The sequence below is a fragment of the Rhinoraja longicauda genome, chromosome 1, assembly GCF_053455715.1.
Source record: "Rhinoraja longicauda isolate Sanriku21f chromosome 1, sRhiLon1.1, whole genome shotgun sequence".
Classification (NCBI taxonomy): Eukaryota; Metazoa; Chordata; class Chondrichthyes; order Rajiformes; family Arhynchobatidae; genus Rhinoraja; species Rhinoraja longicauda.
Genome location: NC_135953.1, coordinates 69653205 through 69678476, shown reverse-complemented (window position 1 = coordinate 69678476; position 25272 = coordinate 69653205). Strand labels below are relative to the sequence as shown.

The 25272-nt window shown below is 41.9% G+C and overlaps 1 protein-coding gene across 2 annotated transcripts in view; it reads left to right on the top strand.

The window, feature by feature from the left end:
* Positions 1-25272, top strand: part of pgm2 (phosphoglucomutase 2) — a 76829-nt gene that overhangs the window by 28847 nt on the left and 22710 nt on the right. The window contains exons 1-5 of one of the 2 annotated variants that reach the window (XM_078400060.1): positions 9037-9180; positions 14337-14504; positions 18374-18480; positions 20775-20859; positions 24159-24242. In XM_078400060.1, the coding sequence (XP_078256186.1) occupies positions 9124-9180; positions 14337-14504; positions 18374-18480; positions 20775-20859; positions 24159-24242 (501 nt within the window). In that variant the 5' untranslated portion in view covers positions 9037-9123. Of the gene's footprint in view, positions 1-9036; positions 9181-14336; positions 14505-18373; positions 18481-20774; positions 20860-24158; positions 24243-25272 lie in introns of those variants that run through there. The other variant, XM_078400065.1, reaches the window with a different exon arrangement.

Genomic DNA, 25272 nt, shown 5'->3' with positions numbered 1-25272 from the left:
CTGCGCTTATGTTCGGGGATACCGGGGATGGCCAGACGGTGTTAATTGGTATTTCGTTGTGAGGTGATGGGTGTTAACTGGTTTCCCATCACCTACCAGGTAGTTTTCTATGGGCTATTGTGCCCCCTCACCGAGATGGACTGTTTAGGTCGGCTTGGGGCATTGTGAGTATGCTGATGTCAGCGCCCCAGTGTCTGGACTCCGACCTGGTTTCGTAGGTTTCTGCATGGCCAATACCCATCCTTTGTCCTGGCCGTGGCTTTGCAGAAACCTAGAGACTGGGTTGTAAGGTTTTTACTTTTTGTGGCTGGTCACGAGGTCCTGCGGCCATTTTAGGACCCACGGATTGTGACATCCTTTGTTAATCTGACCGCAGCCTTTCTCCGCTATCAGCCCCAGTCTCTCGTTTAAAATGTCCAAACTGCAGCTCTTTGGTTTGGTGTTGCTTTCCAAATGAGGGAAAACTTCTCAAATCTTACAATAGTCTAGGACAGAACAACTGTGTGAACACCCTGTTGAAAAATTTAACATGGTAAAGTTTCTTCACCTCATGTCTAACTTCAGCCCATTAATGCCAGCTGACTCTCTAAACTCCAGTCCTAGTATCAAAGCTTGTGCTTAACAGGATTTGGTAGAAAGATGCAAGTATAGCTTTGGCCTGTGCGAGTTCTCACTGGTAGTGTTAAGTTGAAGAAAGCGAATAGAGTTAAAGGATAAGTTGTTGAATGTAAGATAGAGTAGAAAATGCTGGAGTAACTCAGCGGGTCAGGCTACATGGGGAAAAAAGGAACAGGTTATATTTTTGGTCAGAACCTTTCTTCAGTCTGAAAGATGGAGGTGGGGGAGGGGGAGGGGGAAACTGGAGGTGAGAAAAGATCACAACAAATTAAGGTTAGCAGCAGATGACTTCAGGAAGGGTGATGTAAGGTCATCAGTAGTAGGAGTAGAAAAGGCCATTCGGCCCATCGTCTACTCTGCCATTCAATCATGGATGATCTATCTCTCCCTCCTAACCCCATTCTCCTGCCTTCTCCCCATAACCTCTGACACCTGTACTAATCAAGAATCTATCTATCTCTGCCTTAAAAATACCCACTGACTTGACCTCCACAGCCTTCAAAGGCAAAGAATTCCACAGATTCACCACCCTTTGACTAAAGAAATTTCTCCTCATCTTCCTAAAAGAACATCCTTTAATTTTGAGGCTATGACCCCTAGTCTTAGACTCTCCCACTAGTGGAAACATCCTCTCCACATCCACTCTATCCAAGCCTTTCACTATTCTGCATGTTTCAATGAGATCCCCCCTCATTCTTCCAAACTCCAGCGAGTACAGGCCCAGTGCCGACAAACGGTCAACATAGGTTAACCTACTCATTCCTTGGATCATTCTTGTAAACCTCCTCTGAACCTCTCCAGAGCCAGCACATCCTTCCTCAGAGGGCGGCACGGTAGCGCAGCGGTAGAGTTGCTGCTTTACAGCGAATGCAGCGCCGGAGACTCAGGTTCGATCCTGACTACGGGTGCTGCACTGTAAGGAGTTTGTACGTTCTCCCCGTGACCTGCGTGGGTTTTCTCCGAGATCTTCGGTTTCCTCCCACACTCCAAAGACGTACAGGTATGTAGGTTAATTGGCTGGGTAAATGTAAAAATTGTCCCTAGTGGGTGTAGGATAGTGTTAATGTACGGGGATCGCTGGGCGGCACGGACTTGGAGGGCCGAAAAGGCCTGTTTCCGGCTGTATATATATGATATGATATGATATGATATGATATGATATGATATGATATGGTGCCCAAAATTGCTCACAATCCATAATGGCCCGTCATTGGCTGGACGAGAGGGATCCAAGGATGCGAACAGTGGAACTAGTAGAACGACTAGGGTGGGGCAGTGGGGTGGGAATACAGGAGTTACTTGAAATTAAAGAATACGCGTTCATATGGCTGGGTTGTAAGCTGCAAGTAAGAATTAGTTCTGCCAAGCGACAGAGGGTAGTGGTAAAGGAGGATTGCTTTATTTGACAACCATTAAAGAAAAAAAAGCCCGAACTTACCTTTTCTGAGTTATGAAAAGTTCTAAAAATAAAAATGTGAATGTTCTTTATCTGAATGCACGCACCATTCAAAATAAATTGGATGAAATATTAGCAGGAATAGAAATAAATACGATCAAATAGATTTGCATGAAGTATGAAGTGACCAAGGTTGCATTTGATATTTTCCAGAATACTTGGCTTTTAGACGAGGTAGGCAAATGGCAAAGGAGCAAGAGAAGCCCTTATAGTAAAGGATAGGATTGAGGCAACAGAGAGGTAGGATGTTTGTAAAATCAAGAAGTAGAATCAGTTTTATGGAGGTAGGAAAGAGCAAAGAATGGAAAACATTTACAGAAGTTATCTACAGTCTCAAATACAGTAGTGGCAGTGCAGGGTATATGTCAGGAAATTAAACGTACATTTTTTCATACTGGTAATTTGGTGATTTAACATATATTCCTAACTGCCCCTGAGGAATTAGTAGTGTCTGGAGTGACCATCTTCTTAAACCTCACCTGTTCTTTTGGTAAAGGTACTCCCACAGTAATATATATTTTTTGCATATTAAGGAGCATAGGTTAACATTAGTACAATTTAGGATATCGGGGAAGTTTAGTTTACAGATGCAGCACGCAAACAGAATTTAAAGAAGCCAATTAATCTATAAACCTGCACATCTTTAGAATGTAAGAGAAGCAACTGGAGAAAACCCTCGCGGTCACAAGGAGAATATACAAACTCCATGCAGATAGCATCCGAGGTCAGGATCGAACCTGGGTCTCTGGCGCTGTAAGGCAACAACTCTACCATTGCTCCACTGTGTTGCCCAAGAGTTGCTGAATTAAAAGATCAGTCACAAGCTGAATGTTATTTTAGAATGCCAATCAAAAGATCATAATTTGTTGTCACTTTTAATAACTAGACCAAGTGGACCCGTTGGGCCCAAACCTCCCCTGCATTGGTGCAGCATCCTCTCCTCCTCCCCCTTCCTCCCCTCCCTCCTCCCCCCCCCCCCCCGAGGAGATAGATTTAAACTTTAAAATGTAAATAACTAAAAATATAACACCAATTTCAATTAAACTTCTTCCATTAGCACCAAAAGGATGATGGTGAGTAAGATGGGCCTAACATTGTTGCGCTAACGTGTACCGTTTTGGTTACAGTTCAGGAACAAACAAACAAGAGTTTTAGTATATAGATGATGATACACCTCTGCACCATCTGTTGGATGTCAGCATATAATAATATATCTCCTTTTCTCAAAACAGTTGGCTTATTGGACATAAATAATTTAAAAAACACCATTTTGGTGAAGTCTGACTCAATTTTTGTGCAATGAAAGTCCTTTAATTCACTTGTATCTAAATCATGTGCATCGGCAAATTGGAATCTTTTGTTGTGCTTTATAAACTTTTATTCTATTTATAGTGTTCATGTGCTTTTATAACTCAATTTCAGAATTTAAATTTCATTAAATGCAAAGTTGATTAGCATGTGTTGTTTGAGTAGTTGCAAGCTTCTCCCTAGAGATGTCAGACAGGCCTCTGAATAAAATTCTTGCAACTCTTTGAAAGACCTATTTTCTTACTGCTAAAAGGCAATAAGGGGTTGAGAAAATTGCCAAGTAAGAGTGTGTTGCTCCTAACATCTTTCGAACTTTCACAAGGCTTTCTAGAGCAGCATAATGGTGCTGTGGTTATAGCTCAAATGGCTCTTATAAGGAAATATGAGAATATGGCAAGATGACAATGCGATATGGGGACTTCTACTGAATGCAAAATAGACAATAGACAATAGGTGCAGGAGTAGGCCATTCAGCCCTTCGAGCCAGCACCGCCATTCAATGCGATCATGGCTGATCACTCTCAAATGTAATTGAGATATGAACAAGGTTCTCAGCTACTACAGCATGACTTCCTCTCCTCTGTATTCTTGTCTTGAGAAAGTGCCAAAGTTCCACTATTTGAAACATAGGTTTATCAACAACAACTTTATTCAGGTAGCAATTTTAACAATAAAACATTCCAAGGTGATTTATTGGACTTTCACCGAGAAAAAAATGATAATAAGTCACATAAGGAAGCATGAGGACCAAGAACCAAATGAGCAAATGTTTAAAGTAGTATCTCATTCAATAGAGGCAGAATGCTGGAGTAGTTTAAGGAGAGAGTTCCATAATTTAGCAGCCAACTTTGTACCCATCATTATCAAGGGTCAAGAGTCCATGGTTGTACAAGTGTTTATTTCTGAGAAAATAGTATTGCAGGCTTGCATATATCGACACAAAGCTGGGTGGCAGTGTGAGCTGCGAGGGGGATACTATGAGGCTGCAGGGTGACGTGGACAGGTTGGATGAGCGAGCAGATGCATAGCAGATGCCGTATAATGTGGATAAATGCGAGGTTATCCACTTTGTTGGCGAAAACAAGAAGGCAGATCACTATCTGATTTGTAATTGTAATTAATTTATCAGCCAAGTGTGTAAAAACATACAAAAATTTGATTTGCCATACAGTCATACCAAAAAAAGCAACAAGACACACACCTGCATAAAAATTAACATAAACATCCACTGATTTATCCACTGATGGAAGGCAATAACGTATTATCTTCTTCCTTCCTTTTCTCCCGCAGTCGGGGCAGTTGAACCACCACAGTCGGGGCAACCGGAGCTCCCGCAGCCGGCGATCGAAGCTCCCGCGTCGGGGCGATCGAAGCTCCTGCGGTTGGAGCTCCCGAAGTCGATCCCGAACCAAGGGACCACGTGCTCCATGATGTTAGGTCGCAGTGCAGACGGAGATATGATACAGAAAAAGTCGCATCTCCGTCGAGGAAAGAGATTAAAAAAAAGTTTCCCCCACCCCCCCACATAATACAAAACTAAAGATACACTAAAACATACATTTAACAACAGAGTAAAAACAACAAAAGGGCAAGACAGACTGTTCGCAAAGCTGCCATCGTACGGCGCCATCCGGTGTCAGATTAGGAAAAGGGGAAGTGCAACGAGACCTAGGTGTCCTTGTACATCAGTCACTGAAAGTAAGCATGCAGGTACGGCAGGCAGTGAAGAAAGCTAATGTTATGTTGGCCATCGTGAGAGAATTTGAGTTTATGAGCAAGGAGATCCTACTGCAGTTGTACAGGGCCCTGGTGAGACCACCCCTGGAGTATTGTGTGCAGTTTTGATCTCTTAATTTCAGGAATGCCATTCTTGCCATTGAGGGAGCGCAGCATAGGTTCACCAGGTTAATTCCTGGGAATGGTGGGACTGACATATGATGAAAAAATGGATCGACTGGGCTTGTATGCACTGGAATTTAGAAGGATGATAGGGGATCTTATAGAAACATATACAATTCTGAAGGGATTGGACAGACTAGATGCAGGAAAAATGTTCCTGGTGTTGGGGGAGTCCAGAATCAGGTGTCACAGTTTAAGAATAAGGGGTAGGCCATTTAGGACTGAGATGAGAAAAAACATTTTCACCCAGAGAGTTGTGAATCTGTGGAATTCTCTGCCACAGAAGGCAGGGGAGGCCAATTTACTGGATGTTTTCAAGAGAGAGATAGATTTAGCTCTTAGGGCTAACGGAATCAAGGGATATGGGGAAAAAGCAGGAATGGGTACTGATTATAGATGATAGACAATAGACAATAGACAATAGGTGCAGGAGTAGGCCATTCAGCCCTTCGAGCCAGCACCGCCATTCAATGCGATCATGGCTGATCACTCTCAATCAGTACCCCGTTCCTGCCTTCTCCCCATACCCCCTCACTCCGCTATCCTTAAGAGCTCTATCCAGCTCTCTCTTGAAAGCATCCAACGAACTGGCCTCCACTGCCTTCTGAGGCAGAGAATTCCACACCTTCACCACTCTCTGACTGAAAAAATTCTTCCCCATCTCCGTTCTAAATGGCCTACCCCTTATTCTTAAACTGTGGCCCTTTGTTCTGGACTCAGCCATGATCATATTGAATGGCAGTGCTGGCTCAAAGGGCCGAATGCCCTACTCATGCACCCATTTTCTATGTTTCTATTTTTGTTTGGAGGACCAATCAAGGTCATTTAAAAATGAGGATAATAATTTTTAAATCAAGCTATTGCTTAACAGAAAGCCTATGCAAGCCTGCTTACACAGACCTGATGGGTGACAGTGACTAGCAGGAAGTTGGGACATGACCAGTGAACCTTTGATTCTAAGCATAGTCATGGGAGGCAGGCAAAGAGTGTAATGAGGTATTGCAACATGCAGCTGAGAAATAGGAAGGGGCCAATATAATATTAACCGCAGGAGCAATAGCATCTATCCTTTGACCTCTGCACTTCCCACCATTAATGAAACCAAAAAGTCCTAAAGCACGGTGGCACAACAGTAGATGTGCTGCCTTACAGCGCCAGAGATCTGGGTTTGATCCTGACCTGGGGTGCATGTCTGTACGGAGTTTGTATGTTCTTGTGATCGTGTGGGTTTTCTCCGGTTGCTCCAGTTTCCTCCCACACCAAAGACATACAGGTTTGTGGGTTGATTGACTTCAGTAAGATTGTAAATTGCCTCTAATGGGAAGGATTGTGCTAGTCTATGGTGTGATCGCAGGTCGCTGTGGACTCGGTGGGCTGAAGAGCCTGTATCTGCACTGTATCTCTAAAGTCTAAATAAGAGATGAAAAAACAAATTATTGAACCATAGATGCAATGAGGGAGCAGTGTAATCAATTTATGTTATGGAAGTGGAAATAAACTATCTTAGTTATATTTGGTTGGAAGCTCATTCCAGGTCAATTATGTATGTCATGAGTAATCCGATTCAGTCTCCTACTTTTGTTAGAGAGAAGATGGAATCAGTGGCTAGAAAACATGTTTATGATAGAGACTAATGATCCTGGCTTTGATTTTCCCAGTATTTGATTGAAGGAAGCAAAGGGCATTGGACAAGAAACATGACAACTTAGGTGAGAAGAGAAAGGTTGATAGTTTTGTTAGGATCGACCTGGTGTCATCATCATACAAGAAGCTGACACACAGACTACTGATTCCCACAACTATCGAGACAACACTTCTTCCCACCCTGCTAACTGCAAAGACTATATCCTTTAGTCCCAATTCCTCCGTCTCTGCCACATCTGCGCCCCATCAATAGACAATAGACAATAGGTGCAGGAGTAGGCCATTCAGCCTTTCGAGCCAGCACCACCATTCAATGTGATCATGGCAGATCATTCTCAATCAGTACCCCGTTCCTGCCTTCTCCCCATACCCCCTGACTCCGCCCTCTGACTGAAAATGTTTTTCCTCATCTCCGTTCTAGATGGCCTACCCCTTATTCTTAAAAAGTGGCCCCTGGTTCTGGACACCCCCAACATTGGGAACATGTTTCCTGCCTCTACCATGTCCAACCCCTTAATAATCTTATATGTTTCGATAAGATCCCCACTCATCCTTCTAAATTCCAGTGTATAAAAGCCTAGCTGCTCCAATCTTTCAACATACGACAGTCCCGCTATTCCGGGAATTAACCTAGTAAACCTACGCTACACGCCCTCAATAGCAAGAATCAGCCTTCGCATACAACACATAATCCTCCGACATTTTTGCCATGCCCTCCCCAGGTACCTTCCCCTGCAACCGCAGAAGATGCAACAACTGTCCCTATATTTCCTCCCTCCACTTTTTCCAGGGACCTCGACAGTCCTTTCAGGTTAGGCAAATGTTCACTTACACCTCCTCCAACCTCATCTACTGTATCCGTTATTTAAGATGTGGACTATTTTACATCGGTGAGACCAAAGGTAGACTGGGTGATTGTTTTGCTGAACACCTTCGCTCATTCCGCCTGAACCTACCTGATATCCCAGTTGCTAAACACTTTAATTCCCCTTCCCATTCCCACACAGACATTTCTGTCCTTGGTCTCCCCCATTGTCAGAGTGAGGCTAACTACAAATTGAAGAAACAGCATCTCATATTTCACTTTGGCAGCTTACAGCCCAGTGGTATGAATATTGATTTCTCTAACTTCAGGTAGCCCCAGCATTCCTACTCTCTCTGTCCCTCCCCAACCCGTCACACTACCTTCTCATCTTCACTCTACAAACAGCTAACAATGGCCTGTTTCCTTTATCATCAGTACTTTTTTGCATATCTTTCATTCATTGTTCTTTATCTCTCTACAACAGCATTTATATCGCTCGTTTCCCTTATCCCTAACCAGTCTGAAGAAAGGTCTCAACCCAAAACGAAACCCATTCCTTCTCTCCAGAGATGCTGCCTGTCCCACTGAGTTACTCCAGCTTTTTGTGTCTATCTTTGGTTAGCATCTACAGTTCCTTCCCCCACACTGACCTTTCTGTCCTCGGCCTCCTCCATTGTCAGAGTGAGGCCAAACACGAATTGGAGGAACAGCAGCTCATACTTCGCTTGGGCAGCTTACAACCCAGCAGTATGAATATTGATGTCTTTAACTTCAAGTAACCCTTGCATCCCCTCTCTCTCCACACCACCCCACCCAAGTCGCACTAGCTTCATGGTCGTCTTGTTGAGTCGCATTATCTGTAACTCGTTTTCACTTATGCCACAGGTAACAATGGCCTGTTTCCTTTATCATCGTTACTTTTTGCATTTCTTTCATTCATTTGTCCTATATCACTCGTTTCCCTTTTCCCTGACGCTTAGCATGAAGAAGGGTCTCGACCCGAAACGCCACCCATTCCTTCTCTCCAGAAATGCTGCCTGTCCCGCTGAGCTACTCCATGTCCGCCTTCTTTTACTCTCGCAACTGGTGCCGTGGTTCCGAGCGTTGATTGGTTGGAGCGGGACAATCCGGGACAAGTGATTGGTCAACGGACTAAGCGCTGGGCGCTGATTGGTCAACGGGAGAGGGTGATGGGCGCTGATTGGTCAACGGGCGAGGGGCTGGGCGCTGATTGGTCAATGGGCGAGGGGCTGGGCGCTGATTAGTCAACGGGCGAGGGGGCTAGGCGTTGATTGGTCAACGGGCGAGGGTGCGGGCGCAGAGCAGAGCAGAGGCCAACAGCGTCCGGAGCGCAGCGGAGCACACACAGCAGCGCAGCACACACAGCAGCAGCATGACCACCAACGATGATCTTGACCGGGCGATCGTGCAGTGGTTGGAGTGGGATAAGGTGAGGTCGCGGTGGAGGAGGGCGGGTCTGCTGTAGACGGTGTGCGGGGCGAGGTGAACGAGTCTTCCTGCACTGTCACACAATTAATAACAGCTATGTTTAAGTCACCGTTCAGAAACATTCTGGACACGTCTCCGTTCCTCTGGATGTATTCCCTACCGCAAACTGTTGCCTTCCACCTCGCACTTGTCCAACTGTCATCGGCGTTTTGTTCCTGGCAATTAATCTCTATCTCAGAAATGTAATCTCTTTGGTTTATTTCCCCGTTTTAATGCCGGTAGTAGGTGCAGATCTTGTGTGGATAAATGGTGGGAACTTTTCTCATCTCTGGCAAACGCCCACTTATTAATCTGAATTGGCTTTAATATTTTCCCACAAGTATTCCATTAAACGGCCAACGGCTTACTCCTGCATTGAAGGCCTGAATTTGAAGTAAACAGAAGGGAATTGTGATCAGTGTGAATTATAATCATTGCCAATTTGGAAGTACTGGAGATTTTATCCTTGACTTCAAAAAGGTTTGATAAATTCCCAATATTAAACGGAGTTTATTGAGGAAGGAAGCAGTTTTATGATAGTTCTGCTGATGATCTATTTTATGCCTTTATTCCTAGAAAGTGTTCATTGTTTGGGTAAATACTGTGAATGACACCAGTATTTTCTGCTTAAGTATTGTATATGCACTGTATCTAAGACCAGAGATTACACTGGTTAGAATCTTACAATCAAAGAGCTGTTATTAATTGGGATGAATGAATACAGGAAAAGGGTTGGTCACTAATTGTTCCATAGTACCCTTTACTGTGAATGCTGCTCATCCTTTCTATCACTAAATTAAATTTGTTTTAGTGAATTAAAGGAACTATGCTTGCATTTGTTTATAAAGAAATGTGGAAAGAATTTAGGGAATTCTGATAAATTAATAGGTTGCATGCTGTTGTGGATAGAGTCATAGAGTGATACAGTGTGGAACCAGGCCATTCGGCCAAATTTGCCCACACCGCCCAACATGTCCCAGCTACGAGTCCCACCTGTCCATTTATGAATCAGATTATTCATAACCTTATACATAATTGACCTGGAATGAGCGTCCAAACAAAGAAATCACTTCCAGAATAAAAATACTAGTCCATATCCCTCCAAACTTGTCCTATCCATGTATCTGTCCAACTGTTTCTAAACGTTGGTATAGTCTCTGCCTCAACTACCTCCTCTGGCAGCTTATTCCATACACCTATCGCCCTTTGTGTGAAAAAGTTACCCCTTAGATTCCAATTAAATCTTTTCCCCTTCACCTTAAACCTATGTCCTTTGGTCATCGATTCACCTATTAAGATTCAAGATTCAAGATTCAAGATAGCTTTATTTGTCATCCAATATTGGACGAAATTCAGTCACCCACAGTCCAACAATAAAAGCATTAAATAAGCATTAAAATTACACAACCCCAAAAAACTCCCAAAACACAGTCCAACAATAAAAGCATTAAATAGGCATTCAAATTACACAACCCCAAAACCCCCAAAACACAGCCCAACAATAAAAGCATTAAATATGCATTCAAATTACACAACCCCAAAACCTCCAAAAACACAGTCCAACAATAAAAGCATTAAATAGGCATTCAAATTACCCAACCCCAAAAACACACAAAAAAAGAAACATCCATCAAAGAAACATCCATCACAGTGAGTCTCCTCCAGTCCTCTCTCTCCTCACTGTGATGGAAGGCCACAATGTCTTTCCCTTCTCCTGCTGTCCTCGCCCGCAGTCAGGCTGTTGTGGTTGCAGGCCGCGCCGGACGGTCCACAGCGGGCCAAGCCCAAGGCGCGTCGCGTCGCAGCCGCTCCCGCAGCCTCCGAAGACGGCCGGCTCCGCTGATGATAAGTCCGATCCGTGGCGGGCGAACACGCTGCTGCTGCCGCTGTTGTTGCACGTCGGGGCGGTCGTGGCTCCTGACATTGAAGCCCCCGCCCAGCAGAGAAATATCCCGCGGCCATCTTAGGCCGCGCCGGACGGTGAAATGTCCGCGCCCCAAGCCCCGCGATCCGGGGCGGGCGAACCCGCTGCCGCTGCCGGAGCTCCCGATGTCGGCATCCACGCGGCCCGAGCCTAAGGCGAGTCGCAGCCGCAGCCGCTCCCGCAGCCTCCGAAGACGGCCGGCTCCGGTGATGGTAAGTCCGATCCGCGGGCTCTGCGAACCAGAGCCCTGGAGGCCGACAGCTCCAGGAGTTGGGCCGATGGTAGGCCGCAGCAGGAACGGAGACACGGCCCAGAAAACAAAGGTCGGGTCTCCGTTCGGAAGGGACATCTATTTACATCTATTTACAATGTTACAGTTCCCCCCCTCCCCCCCACATACACACACAGTACACAAACACAAAAACACCACATCACAACTACAATTCAGACAAAAAAAAAACAACAAAAACACAAAGACAAATGGACCGCAGGTGAGCCGCAGCTGCTAGGGCAGCGCCGCCATTTTAGGGCACAAGACTGTGCATTTACCCGATCTATTCCTCTCATGACTGTATACACCTCAATAAGATAAGACCTCGTAAATCTCTGTACCCTTTCCAGCTTGACAACATATTTCCTAAGATATGGTGCCCAGAACTGAACACAATACTTTAAATGTGGTCTCATCAGTGTCTTATACAACTGCAACATGACCTCCCAACTTCTATACTCAATACTCTGACTGATGAAAGCCAATGTACCAAAAGCCTTTTTGACCACCTTATCTACCTGCAACTCGACTTTCAAGGAACCATGCACCTGCACTCCTAGATCCCTCTGCTCTACAACACTCCCCAGAGCCCAGCCATTCACTGTGTAGGTCCTGCCCATATGAGACTTCCCAAAATGCAACTCCTCACATTTCTCTGTATTAAATTCCATCAACAATTACTCAGCCCACCTAGCCAACCGATCAATAGACAATAGACAATAGACAATAGGTGCAGGAGTAGGCCATTCAGCCCTTCGAGCCAGCACCGCCATTCAATGCGATCATGGCTGATCACTATCAATCAGTACCCCGTTCCTGCCTTCTCCCCATACCCCCTCACTCCGCTATCCTTAAGAGCTCTATCCAGCTCTCTCTTGAAAGCATCCAACGAACTGGCCTCCACTGCCTTCTGAGGCAGAGAATTCCACACCTTCACCACCCTCTGACTGAAAAAGTTCTTCCTCATCTCCGTTCTAAATGGCCTACCCCTTATTCTCAAACTGTGGCCCCTTGTTCTGGACTCCCCCAACATTGGGAACATGTTATCTGCCTCTAATGTGTCCAATCCCCTAATTATCTTATATGTTTCAATAAGATCCCCCCTCATCCTTCTAAATTCCAGTGTATACAAGCCCAATCGCTCCAGCCTTTCAACATACAACAAGATCCTGCTGCAATTTTTCAGAAACATCTTCACTATCTGCAAAACCACCCATTTTTATATCATCAGCAAATTTGCTCATCTTGCCATGTAGATCATGTGATAGGAGTCTCAGCATTGCACCCCTGTTTTTGATTACAAGCCCTTTTGAAATAAATGCTAGCATTGTGTTTGCTTTCTTTACTACTGATTCGACTTGCAGATTAACATTTTAATGAATCCTGCACCAGCACTCCCAAGTCCCTTTGCACCTCCAATTTCTCGATTCTCTTCCCATTTAGAAAATAATCTATGCCTTTATTCCTACTTTCAAAATGCATGACTCCACACTTTGTGATATTATATTCCATCTGCCACTTTCCTGCCCACTCTCCCAACCTATCCAAGTGCTTCTGCAGAGTCCTGCTTTCTCTACACCACTTCCCTTCACCTATTTTTGTATAATCCGCAAATTTAGCCACAAAGCCTTCATTTCACCTGTCCAAATCATTAATGCACAACGTGAAGAACAGCGGCCCCAGCACCGAGCCCGCGGAACTCCGCTAGTCACTGGCGGCCTACCAGAAAAAGCCCCCTTTATTGCCACTCTTTGCCTTCAGCAGAGAGTATTTGAGGTTTCTGGTTAGGATAGACCCTAATTGTCAACACGTTCATTGATGAAACCGGTGACGACTGAGGTTTACTCATTCAGGATGGATGAAGTGGGTTGGAACATATTCCAGATTACTACCTCGTGGCAGTCCGAAAGTAGACCCTTGGGCTCCTCAGATCATTGCTGTCTAACTCCATTGGTGGCTCATGCTTCAATGCCTAAGCCAACAAAAGCAGCATCGCCAGATGATTAGACTGGCCAAAATGAGAATGATGGATGGAGTGAGTTGGTGGTGTAGAAGTGGTCAAACGTCGTGCGCGGCAGACCGTGGTGCCGCAACTGTCTCCAGGCATCAGGCCTGGCACGCCTGTCATGGAACTGAGAAACCACCAAGCCCGACTCCTGCTCGTCCCTGAGCACCGAAGAGCTGGAGAGAAGAGCGGAGAGAGGCGGCGGATGCAATGAACAAATAACAAGGGCCGGTAAGAGGAACCAGGGTCCTGCCTTCTGCGCTGTCAAGGTTGGCTAGTATCATATAAATCGACTGATCCGGAAGAGTTGACTTTGACCCGAAACGTCACCTATCCATGTTTTCCAGGAATGCTGCCAGATCTGCTGAGTTACACAATTAGATTAATAATTATTCATAATTAAGATTATTAAGGGGTTGGACACGTTAGAGACAGGAAACATGTTCCCAATGTTGGGGGAGTTCAGAACAAGAGGCCACAGTTTAAGAATAAGGGGTAGGCCATTTAGAACTGAGATGAGGAAAAACTTTTTCAGTCAGAGAGTTGTGAATCTGTGGAATTCTCTGCCTCTTAAGGATAGCGGAGTCAGGGGGTATGGGGAGCAGGCAGGAACGGGGTACTGATTGAGAATGATCAGCCATGATCACATTGAATGGCGGTGCTGGCTCGAAGGGCCGAATGGCCTCCTCCTGCACCTATTGTCTATTGTCTAAAAGAACACAACGTGCTGGAATATTAACCAGCATCTGTAGTTCTTTGTTTCTACCTTGTATGGAATGTGAACACTTTAATTGATAATTGGTATTATGTTTTTCAAACATTATACAGAAGAATCACTGATACTGTTCTGTAACCAGTTAAAGTATTGCTGGATATTATTTACCTAACACATTTTGAACCTTTTTAATACTTTTCTAGAATCCTAAAACATTGGCAGAAGTTAGAAAGCAGAACTGTGAGGGGAACATTGAACAGCTTGAAAAATATTTCGGGTCCAGGATGCTGTTTGGAACAGCAGGAATGCGGTCTGTCATGGGACCAGGATTTTCTTGCATGAATGACCTCACCATCATTCAGACAACCCAGGTAAGTTGTTTCCCATATGGTATTGACCTATTATATATTCTATATAGTTTGGAGGTACTTTTAAGTTTTAGAAACATTTAGTCAGTTTGTAGAGTTGGAAGTGCATTGTCTGGGATATTTGTATTTCACATAATGTGAAGCAATTAATCAATCAGATGATTTGACTTTCTCTCAAAGCTGGATCCGTGGCGAGAAGAGAGTTTTGTACTGATACAGGGTGTCTTTATTTAATGAATTATTAGTGTTTTAAAACCTTACTAATCCATCACCTGAAGTATGTAAACCAGAGGTCTCTACTATCATTTTATTCACAAAATGCTGGAGTAACTCAGCAGGTCAGGCAGCATCTCGGGAGAGAAGGAATTAACCTAGTGAACCTATGCTGCACGCCCTCAATAGCAAGAATATCCTTCCTCAAATTTGGAGCCCAAAACTGCACACAGTACTCCAGGTGCGGTCTCACCAGGGCCCGGTACAACTGTAGAAGGACCTCTTTGCTCCTATACTCAACTCCTCTTGTTACGAAGGCCAACATTCCATTGGCTTTCTTCACTGCCTGCTGTACCTGCATGCTTCCTTTCAGTGACTGATGCACTAGGACACCCAGATCTCGTTGTACGTCCCCTTTTCCTAACTTGACACCATTCAGATAATAATCTGCCTTTCTATTCTTACTTCCAAAGTGAATAACCTCACACTTATCTACATTAAACTGCATCTGCCATGTATTCGCCCACTCACACAACCTGTCCAAGTCACCCTGCAGCCTTATTGCATCTTCCTCACAATTCACACTACCCCCCAGCTTAGTATCATCTGCAAATTTGCTAATGGTACTTTTAATACCTTCATCTAAGTCATTAATGTATATCGTAAATAGCGGGGGTCCCAGCACCGATCCTTGCGGTACCCCACTGGTCACTGCCTGCCATTCTGAAAGGGACCCATTTATCACCACTCTTTGCTTTCTGTCTGTCAACCAATTTTCTATCCATGTCAGTACCCTACCCCCAATACCATGTGCTCTAATTTTGCCCACTAATCTCCTATGTGGGACCTTGTCGAAGGCTTTCTGAAAGTCGAGGTACACCACATCCACTGACTCTCCCCTGTCAATTTTCCTAGTTACATCCTCAAAAAATTCCAGTAGATTTGTCAAGCACGATTTCCCCTTCGTAAATCCATGCTGACTCGGAATGATCCTGTTACTGCTGTCCAAATGCTCAGCAATTTCGTCTTTTATAATTGACTCCAGCATCTTCCCCACCACTGATGTCAGATTAACTGGTCTATAATTACCCGTTTTCTCTCTCCCTCCTTTCTTAATAAGTGGGATAACATTTGCTATCCTCCAATCCACAGGAACTGATCCTGAATCTATAGAACATTGAAAAATGATCTCCAATGCTTCCAATATTTCTAGAGCCACCTCCTTAAGTACCCTGGGATGCAGACCATCAGGCCCTGGGGATTTATCAGCCTTCAGTCCCATCAGTCTACCCAAAACCATTTCCTGCCTAATGTGGATTTCCTTCAGTTCCTCCATCACCCTAGGTTCTCCGGCCCCTAGAACATTTGGGAGATTGTGTGTATCTTCCTCAGTGAAGACAGATCCAAAGTAACGGTTTAACTCGTCTGCCATTTCTTTGTTCCCCATAATAAATTCCCCTGCTTCTGTCTTCAAGGGACCTACATTTGCCTTGACTATTTTTTTCCTCTTCACGTACCTAAAAAAACTTTTGCTATCCTCCTTTATATTATTGGCTAGTTTTCCCTCGTACCTCATCTTTTCTCCCCGTATTGCCTTTTTAGTTAACTTTTGTTGCTCTTTAAAAGAGTCCCAATCCTCTGTCTTCCCACTCTTCTTTGCTATGTTATACTTCCTCTCCTTAATTTTTATGCTGTCCTTGACTTCCCTTGTCAGCCACAGGTGTCTCTTACTCCCCTTAGAGTCTTTCCGCCTCTTTGGGATAAATTGATCCTGCAACCTCTGCATTATTCCCAGGAATACCTGCCATTGCTGTTCTACTGTCTTCCCTGCTAGGGCCTCCTTCCAGTCAATTTTGGCCAGCTCCTGCCTCATGCCTCTGTAATCCCCTTTGCTATACTGTAATACTGACACTTCCGATTTTCCCTTCTGCCTTTCCATTTGCAGAGTAAAACTTATCATGTTGTGATGAGAGGGGATCTTATCGAAATGTATAAGATTATTAAGGGGTTGGACATGTTAGAGGCAGGAAACATGTTCCCAATGTTGGGGGAGTCCAGAACCAGGGGCCACAGTTTAAGAATAAGGGGTAGGCCATTTAGAACAGAGATGAGGAAAAACTTTTTTAGTCAGAGAGTTGTGAATCTGTGGAATTCTCTGCCTCAGCAGGCAGTGGAGGCCAATTCTCTGAATACATTCAAGAGAGAGCTAGATAGAGCTCTTAAGGATAGCGGAGTCAGGGGGTATGGGGAGAAAGCAGGAACGGGGTACTGATTGAGAATTATCAGCCATGATCACATTGAATGGTGGTGCTGGCTCGAAGGGCCGAATGGCCTATTCCTGCACCTATTGTCTATTGTCTTACGTTTCTTTGATTCACTGATCAATTGTAAAATTAATTATAAGCCAAATTTAGCATAAAATTAGCAACTTTCTTCCGAATTGTCAGAGGGTCATGTTCAAGAGTGGTGCTAAAACTCACAAACCAATGTAATTTAAAACTAAAGAAGAAAATTAGAAAGTTCAGTTTAAAAGTGTCACCTTAAGTGGTAACTGTCAATCCGGTTTCCCTGCCAAAGCACTTGAAACACCTAGTCTAACACTCAGTCATATTCCTGATTTCCCTTTATCTTTACTTTAGAGATATAATGTGGAAACAGGCCCTTCGGCCCACTGAGTCCACGCTGACCAGCGATCCCTATACACTAGCACTATCCAACACACTATGAACAATTTATAGTCTTACTGAAGCCAATGAATCTACAAAACCTGTACGTATTTGGAGTGTGGGAGGAAACCAGAGCATCTGGAAAAAAACATGTGATCACCGGGAGAATGTACAAACTCCATACAGACAGCACCCGGCATCAGGATCGAACCTGGTCATTAGTGCTGTAAGGCAGCAACTCTACTGCTGCGTCACTGTGCCACCATATATCTCATCCCATCCTCCACTTACTTTTCATGTTTTGTATTGTTAGTGTTCCCTGCACCCGAGTCTACATATGTTTTAGTCTTTCTCTCTTAATCTGTGTACAAACAGTGTATCCCAGAAGGCCCATGTGGTTACAATAGTGAAATCATCCAGTGACATCAACTGAGTGTGGAAGTGTTGTATTATTAACGTCTAAGAGAGCACGAAGGAAGTACTGATAGCTCAAATGTATTTATTCAAAGAGGAAGGTGAAGCTGTCCAAAATAAGAGAAAAATTCAGCTACAGAAGGGTAAAGTGGGCATAAATAATACTAAATCAGAAGCAATTTTAAGTGATGATAATCGTATGATTCCAACAATAATAAAGTATGGGCATTGGAAATTAAGCAAAATGTATTTGGAAGTCGGCAAGAGACTATTATGGTGCTGCAATGAATTTGGCTGCAACATCAGCTGTAGTTTTTTGCATTCAGTACGTAAACTGAGGTTTTCTAAAAATTCTGAACTGTTACTTTGGATGTTTTGCAATATTATCTGTTTGTAAATAGAATTGACTCTATTTGCAATTGTTTTCATCAATCACCGTCAGAATTAATGTTTAGCAACCATGGGCATGGGCATGTTTAGCAACCATGCATCATTTATAAAGATAAGCTTGCATACTGAATGTAGAAGGTCTGTTGGAATTCATTTGTCTGCCCAATAATTATTGTTATCTCTTGCCAGGGGTTGTGTCGTTATCTGGAAAAAACATTTTCAGATGTAAAAAGCAGAGGTGTAGTGATTGGATTTGATGCACGTGCCCACACTCCCAGTGGAAGCAGTAGTCGAAGGTGAAGTTTACTTTAAGTGCAGGAATTAATTAATTTTCTGCATCTTTCAACGTGTTTAAGAAAATTACCTGACTTTCAAAGAGCTCCCTCCTCGATACAGTGAAATGCATAATTGTATCAGGTTTATCTTGGCCGCTGAAGCTCTGCAAATGAAAAACAAAACAAAATATCTGGAGATGCTGGCTGGCTGGCTGTCTGAGATAAAAATATAATGCCTAAAATATTCAGTAGGTCCAGCAGGACTGTAAAGAGTTTGGATTTCAGGTCCCCGTGAACTGATCAATAGTACAGATGGATGACCTGGTCTGTTCTGGTACGAGCAAAAAAAAAATCAATCAACCCGAAGAATTTGACATTGAGTCCAGAAGGCTGCAACAAGCTTGTGTAACTGCAATTGCCCCAATTAGGCATGTTGCAGACTTCCAGTTTCAATATTATAAAACTGTGGGAAGCCATAGATGAGTTGGTCAGAATGGGAGTGGGATATAGAATTAAACTGAGAAGCAAAAAAGCTCAATGCACTACTACAGACTGAATGCTGGTGTTCTGCAAGGCAATTGCCCAATCTGTTTGTTTTCTGCAATATAGAGATCACATTGTAAATATTGAATTCAGGACATTGGACCAAAAGAGCAAACTACAACTTCATCTGGAAGAACAGTTTATGGAAGAACATGTATTGAAATGACTGTGATTGAATAGAAAAGTGCCATAAGAGGGTGGGAGGGACGTTGAAGATGGAAGAGCAGTCCAGGGAGCATACTGACTATAGTTCCTTCAAAAGAGTGGAGGAGGAGGGAAGAGAATGTGTGTCTGCTGGTGGAATCTCGTTCTCACCTCGCAAACTGCTAACAATGGCCTGTTTTCTTTACCATTGTTACTTTTTTGCATATATTTCATTCATTTGTTCTATATCGGCATCACCGTCTATATCTTTCATTTCCCTTTCCCCCGACTCTTTGTCTGAAGAAGGGTCTCAACCCGAATCATCACCCATTCCTTCTCTCCAAAGATGCTGCCTGTCCCGCTGAGTTACTCTAGCGCTTTGTGTCTATCTTCGGAACTCTATCCATGTTCATTCAAGCAGGTGAAAGAGTAAGTACAGGAACTAGGCCAGTCAGGAGATTTATTAACTATGGTGGAAGGGAAGCCACATTTCAGGAAGAAGGGATTGCAGATGCATGTGTGGTAAATCTGATGCACACAATTGCCACTGAGACAAAGGAACTGGGTAAATTGAATGATGTCTTTGCAGGATACTAGGAGAAGTAGTCAAACTACTTTTGACGACTACAGGGAATCTATAGTGCATGTATGTCACTAGGTTTGTAGTGCATGTATGTCACTAGCTCAAAGCTAATTTCTTTACTCCCATTTTCACTTCTGTAGAAATGTCTTTGATCCAATTCCACAGATGATTTCTGACCTGCTGAACTTTTCTGTTTTTATTTCAGGTTTCCTGCATCTGCAGGCTTTCCTATTTTTGTTTGCAGTTGGGAAATGGTTGGCAAGGCCTTGTCAGTAACCTTTGGATTTAAAATGTTTGCATGAAAGCCTTTAAACTTGCCAGCATATCGTAAAATGCCTTCAGTTCAGTGCAGAACTGCTGCCAATATCTGGCATATTATTTTAATAATGCTATTTCTAACTGCATTTATTTTATTTTTCTCAAGGTCTTTTGACCTGGGTCTGGGAATAGACTTTTACATTTTAATGCATTAGCTGTGCTGGTTGGTGAAAGACTTTGGACATCTGTACAAATTATGCACAGAAACTTAAGTATACTTTCATTTTGGAAAAATAGCTAAAAAAATGAACATAGGTACTGATTTTGTTCAGATTTTAATACCTTTTTACATGGGTTTATGGGTACATCTTTTTTATATGAATGTAATTTATTATCCAGTTCACATTTCAACTTTTGTCATATATATGATTGTGTATTTCGGTCAGATTTTAATACCTTTTTACATGGGTTTATGGGTACATCTTTTTTTATATGAATGTAATTTATTATCCAGTTCACATTTCAACTTTTGTCATATATATGATTCTGTATTTGTTATCCAGTTTGATTATCTCAATTATTTGCTTTTGACACTTCTACCATTAATAAAATTACCATAGTAATTAGTTTATATTGATACAAAGTAAGTATTTTTGAATTGGGTATTATTTTAGACTGACATTTGAAATAGGTTTAAGTCTTCGAATTAAAGGTTAACATTTATCAGAAGTGATTATCTGCCTGACTTTTTAAAATGCTATTGTTCACCTATTTTTGTGACTTTCAGATTTGCCCAATATGCTGCCACTGTTCTGATCAGCCAGGGTATTCCTGTGTACCTTTTCTCTCAGATTACCCCAACACCATTTGTGGTATGTTTTCATTTAATTTGTGCATGTTAAATGTGTAAGTGTGTCTTGTTCTATCTGATACTCTCACCTTTTTTTGGTTTTGAGTAAAGTTTGACAGAACACAGCAGTTTGAAACTTTCTTCTGCCTTGATTTTAATTATAACAGTTAATATTTCCTAAGTAACATGATTTTTTTTAAATGTTTGATCTCTCATGCAAAGATGAGATCCTGAAAGGCAAATTGTTTAATTGAGTGGAGAGATCAGAATAAAAAGTAAGCAGGCAGTGGAGAGCAAGGTATTGAATTAACAAATAAGAATGTTTTTCAGCTGTTGGTATAGAATGTTAACAGTTGAATGGATAAATGAAGAGATTGGATTAAAATATAGCAAGGCCTGAGTTACTTTAAACGGGAACCATAAGAATAATTGGATTAAGTTGACCCATTCATAGATTGGTCATGAATTTCATTTTAGATTTTTCCAGGTTAATGTAGGGATTAACAATGCCAATTGGCATTGATTGCATGAAAAGTAGGAAGCTAGTCAATGTCCCACCAAGTTTGTTTTAGATGAACTGAAACTTGCAAATCATCTATCCAAAGGCCATTGTTGTCAGAGAGGAGTGCAAGTTTTCAAGAGTATTTTCTCCCCATTTTAAATAGTTGGTTTATTTCACAGACAACTTCCCATTAACATGATGTAAATAGACTTTGAAATGTTAGTGGTTTTCAAGAACAGAGAAAGATAGTCCCAAAGTGTATTCTTGGCTTTTGTGAATTAAATAAAACCTTTTTGTTGTAATGATTCATTAAGTAAAAGTTCATGACCGGGGGAGACCTGTAGTATTCGGCAGCAAGATTCGCTGATGCTCACAAGCCATCTACAACCAAACTATCAGGTTTAGTTGACAGATTTTCATTGTGTGAGTATTCATCTCAAAGCAAATATAAGCAGTTTTTCTACAACACCTAAGCGTGATCGATGAATTACAAAAACACTTTGTATTATGCCAGTCTAATTGAATATATTTTGATTTCAATCTGAAACTAGAACCTCATACATTATTTAGAAACTGGCAAGCAGAAATAAAACTGCATTGGAAAAAAAAATTCCATTGAGCCCTTCCTGCAGTAATCAGACTGTGTTAAGAACACAACTGCTATATTCACCAACATACACCACGAGAGACCCTTGAAATTTACTCCCTTATATTGACACTGGGCAATATTATTCATTCCAAAAACATACCATACAGCTCTTAGTATTTTTAGCTTGCAGTAATAAAAATACATTTATCAAGAAAGACCTTTTATTTTTAAATTCTGCAGGGGAAAAAATAACTTGGTTATAAACATAGCACAAAAAGTAAGGACATTTGTGTTTGGTAGATTATTTCTTTGTTGTAACAATGCTTCTTGGCAATAAATCTTATACCGTTAGAAAGCCTGCTTATTTCCCTTTTAAATGGTGCCACATTTGTAAGGAACATGCATTTGTGGGATGAGCAGCAGAGCTGAGTATGTGGGTTGCGCCCATGAAAAATCTGCCAAATCTTCTCTGCCAATGCCAAACAGCTTATTCTGCCATTGACTCTTGTTCGGTGTTGTTTGGTGGATTGGATGATTGAAGTCTGAAGAAACAAGACATATTGGCAATTTAACTATTTATTCATTTAATAAACAGGAGCCTCAGTAGCGTGTGGAAGAACTTTTTGACCATGGCCAGACATGGATCATTCATTTTGTTAGAAAAATACCTGAGACTGATCTTCCCTGTAACCAAGTGCAGTCAAAGTAAATCATCATTAAGTCCTGGATAAGCTAACTTTCCTTGATTCTCTTGTAAATTTCCTTTTGGCATCTGAGCACTATTTATCGTAACTCCTTTTGTAAAATCTCCGGAGGTCTCTTTAAATTCTCCCTGTACATACAGATGAATTTTAAAAAGTACTATATGAATAATGGAATCTCACCTTCTCACCAAAGTTTAAAATTCATTATTCATAAAACATACAAAAAAATATTATTAGTAATATCATTCTAACAAGGATCTTAAAAATGATTGCATACATGTGTATGCTTGGGTATCTGGTAAAACAACACAAGCATACCTGCAGGAATTAAGGCTAAGGATTTATTGATTTAATTAATGACTAATGGGCTTTTCGATACCATATGAAATCACTTGATTATTTTAATCTCTTGTGATCTCTGCCAATTCTCCAAGTTGCTATACATTCTTTTCTATCAGAGGCTCACTTGATGGTTTGTCAGTACTAAGACCTATTTTCATATCTGCTTCAGTCCATCTCCTTTATTATCTCAGACTCGGTTATTGCAGTGACTCTTGGCTGGTCTCCTGCTTTGCATCCTTTGCAAATTTCAGCCCATTCAAAGTTCTTTCTCTATCCTAACTTGCACCTGGTCCTATGTAAAACTCTCATCTTATTGTTCAGAATTTCACCATTTAAATCACTTTCATTGTTCTCTCAGATATTACTTAAAACCCATCTTATTGAACAAGCTTTAGGTCCTCGGTCCTCTTAAGTACATATGTTTCTTCTTTTTTGTTTTTCCTTTTGGTATATTTCCTTTGGGACGTTTTTGGACTTGTTTGCTGTAGTAAAGGCATTCTATATACATGGTAGTTGTTGTTATATTTGAGTCCTTTCGTGACCTTGGGATGTCCAGACAGAGATGCAGCCAAAGTACTTTTGATCTACAGTCTTTGGTGAAATGTACAGAACAAGGTTCTACAAGTGATATTGAAATAAATGACGAGATTATGTACTTTAGGTGTTCGTTGATAATTGTTATCTAATCTCAAAGATGACGTTGATTATCTCAACAATGCATATACATGATCAAATCAATAATATGTTCAAATCTCTGGAATAGAATGAATATGTGATAAAATTCAGAACTGAGAATGATGCCTTTAAGCCAAATTTAGAAAACATTTCAAGAAATCCAAAATGGTATCGTTCTCCAGCTTCAAAGGATATCAAGTCAATTAGTGCATATCTTTAAATTTAATTAATTGTCATCAGAGAAACTTATCAATGTTTATCAGTAACATGTAATACCTCATGAATATAGCTCATTCAGTTTTGTAAATTGTATTTGTACTTGTTTAGTATTAAATATTTAGTAATCTGTATAAATGCACTTAATATTTTTAATGCTGATACACTCTAGATTAGTTTTTAGACTCGACAGTTGATTCATTTGAATACAAATTTCTGCTAATAGTTTGTAACAAACAAATGCATACTTAAAATTCCTCCTTAATAACTATTTCTGTCCAACTTCATTCTAGCCTTTTACTGTAGCCGAGTTGCATCTGTGTGCTGGAATAATGGTAACAGCATCTCACAACCCCAAGCAGGATAATGGTTATAAGGTAATCATGCCGTTCTTTGTCCAATATGTAATTTTAACAAAGGACATCACAAATTTGAAAGCTTTGTGCTAAGGACCATGATTCATGGAAGATGGTTATTGTGCACCAATGCTCATGGAAGTAGAGTGCAAGAGCTCTGTGAATTGGCAGATTCACAAGATTAAATGTTTGAATGGAGGATTGCAGGAGTTTGCATGCAGTATTTAAGTGTAATGTATGTTTTCCGTCCTGTTCCTTGGCCTTGTGTACACTGACAATGAAATAAGGTGATATTGCATTCTAACTTTTGTTAGATTAAGACTTTAGTACCATACTCATAGTGAATGGAGAGAAGACTTACAAGGATGTTGCCAGGACTTGTAGGAATGAGCTATGAGGGGAGGGGGTGTTCTTGAAGAAGTATACAAAATCATGAGAATAGACGGAGTGAATGGATATAGTGTCTTTCCCAGGGGAATCAAGGACTGGAGTACATTGTTTTAAGGTCATGGGAGAAAGATTTAATAGAATTCAGAATCAGAATTACCTTTATTTGTCATCCAAAAAACAAGTCTTTTGGACGAGATTTCATCACCCACAGTCCAACAATAAGAGCAATAAAATAAGCAAATTACACAACCCCAACCAACACAAAAAAAAAAAAAAAAAATCACAGTGAGTCCCCTCCTCACTGTGATGGAAGTCCAGAATGTCATTTCTCTTCCCCTGCCGTCTTCTCCCGCGGTCTGGCTGTTGTAGTTGCCACGTTCCAGGCCGCGCCGGATGGTGAAAGGTCCGCAGTGGGCCGACCCAAACCCCGCGATCCGGGGCGGGCGAACACGCTGCTTTTTATGCAACTTTTTCCTGGTGTTCTACATGCTTTGATTTTGTGTGCATACTAAAATACCCCAAGTTGTAAAGGACAGTAACAGCTCATCCAGTAAATTATTTTTACAAATCATTGCCAAAAAAAAATGCTTTTCCCACTGTATCACACTATTTTTTTAAGTCGTTAAATTGGGGAATAGAACCTAATAGGTAATTCTAAAAG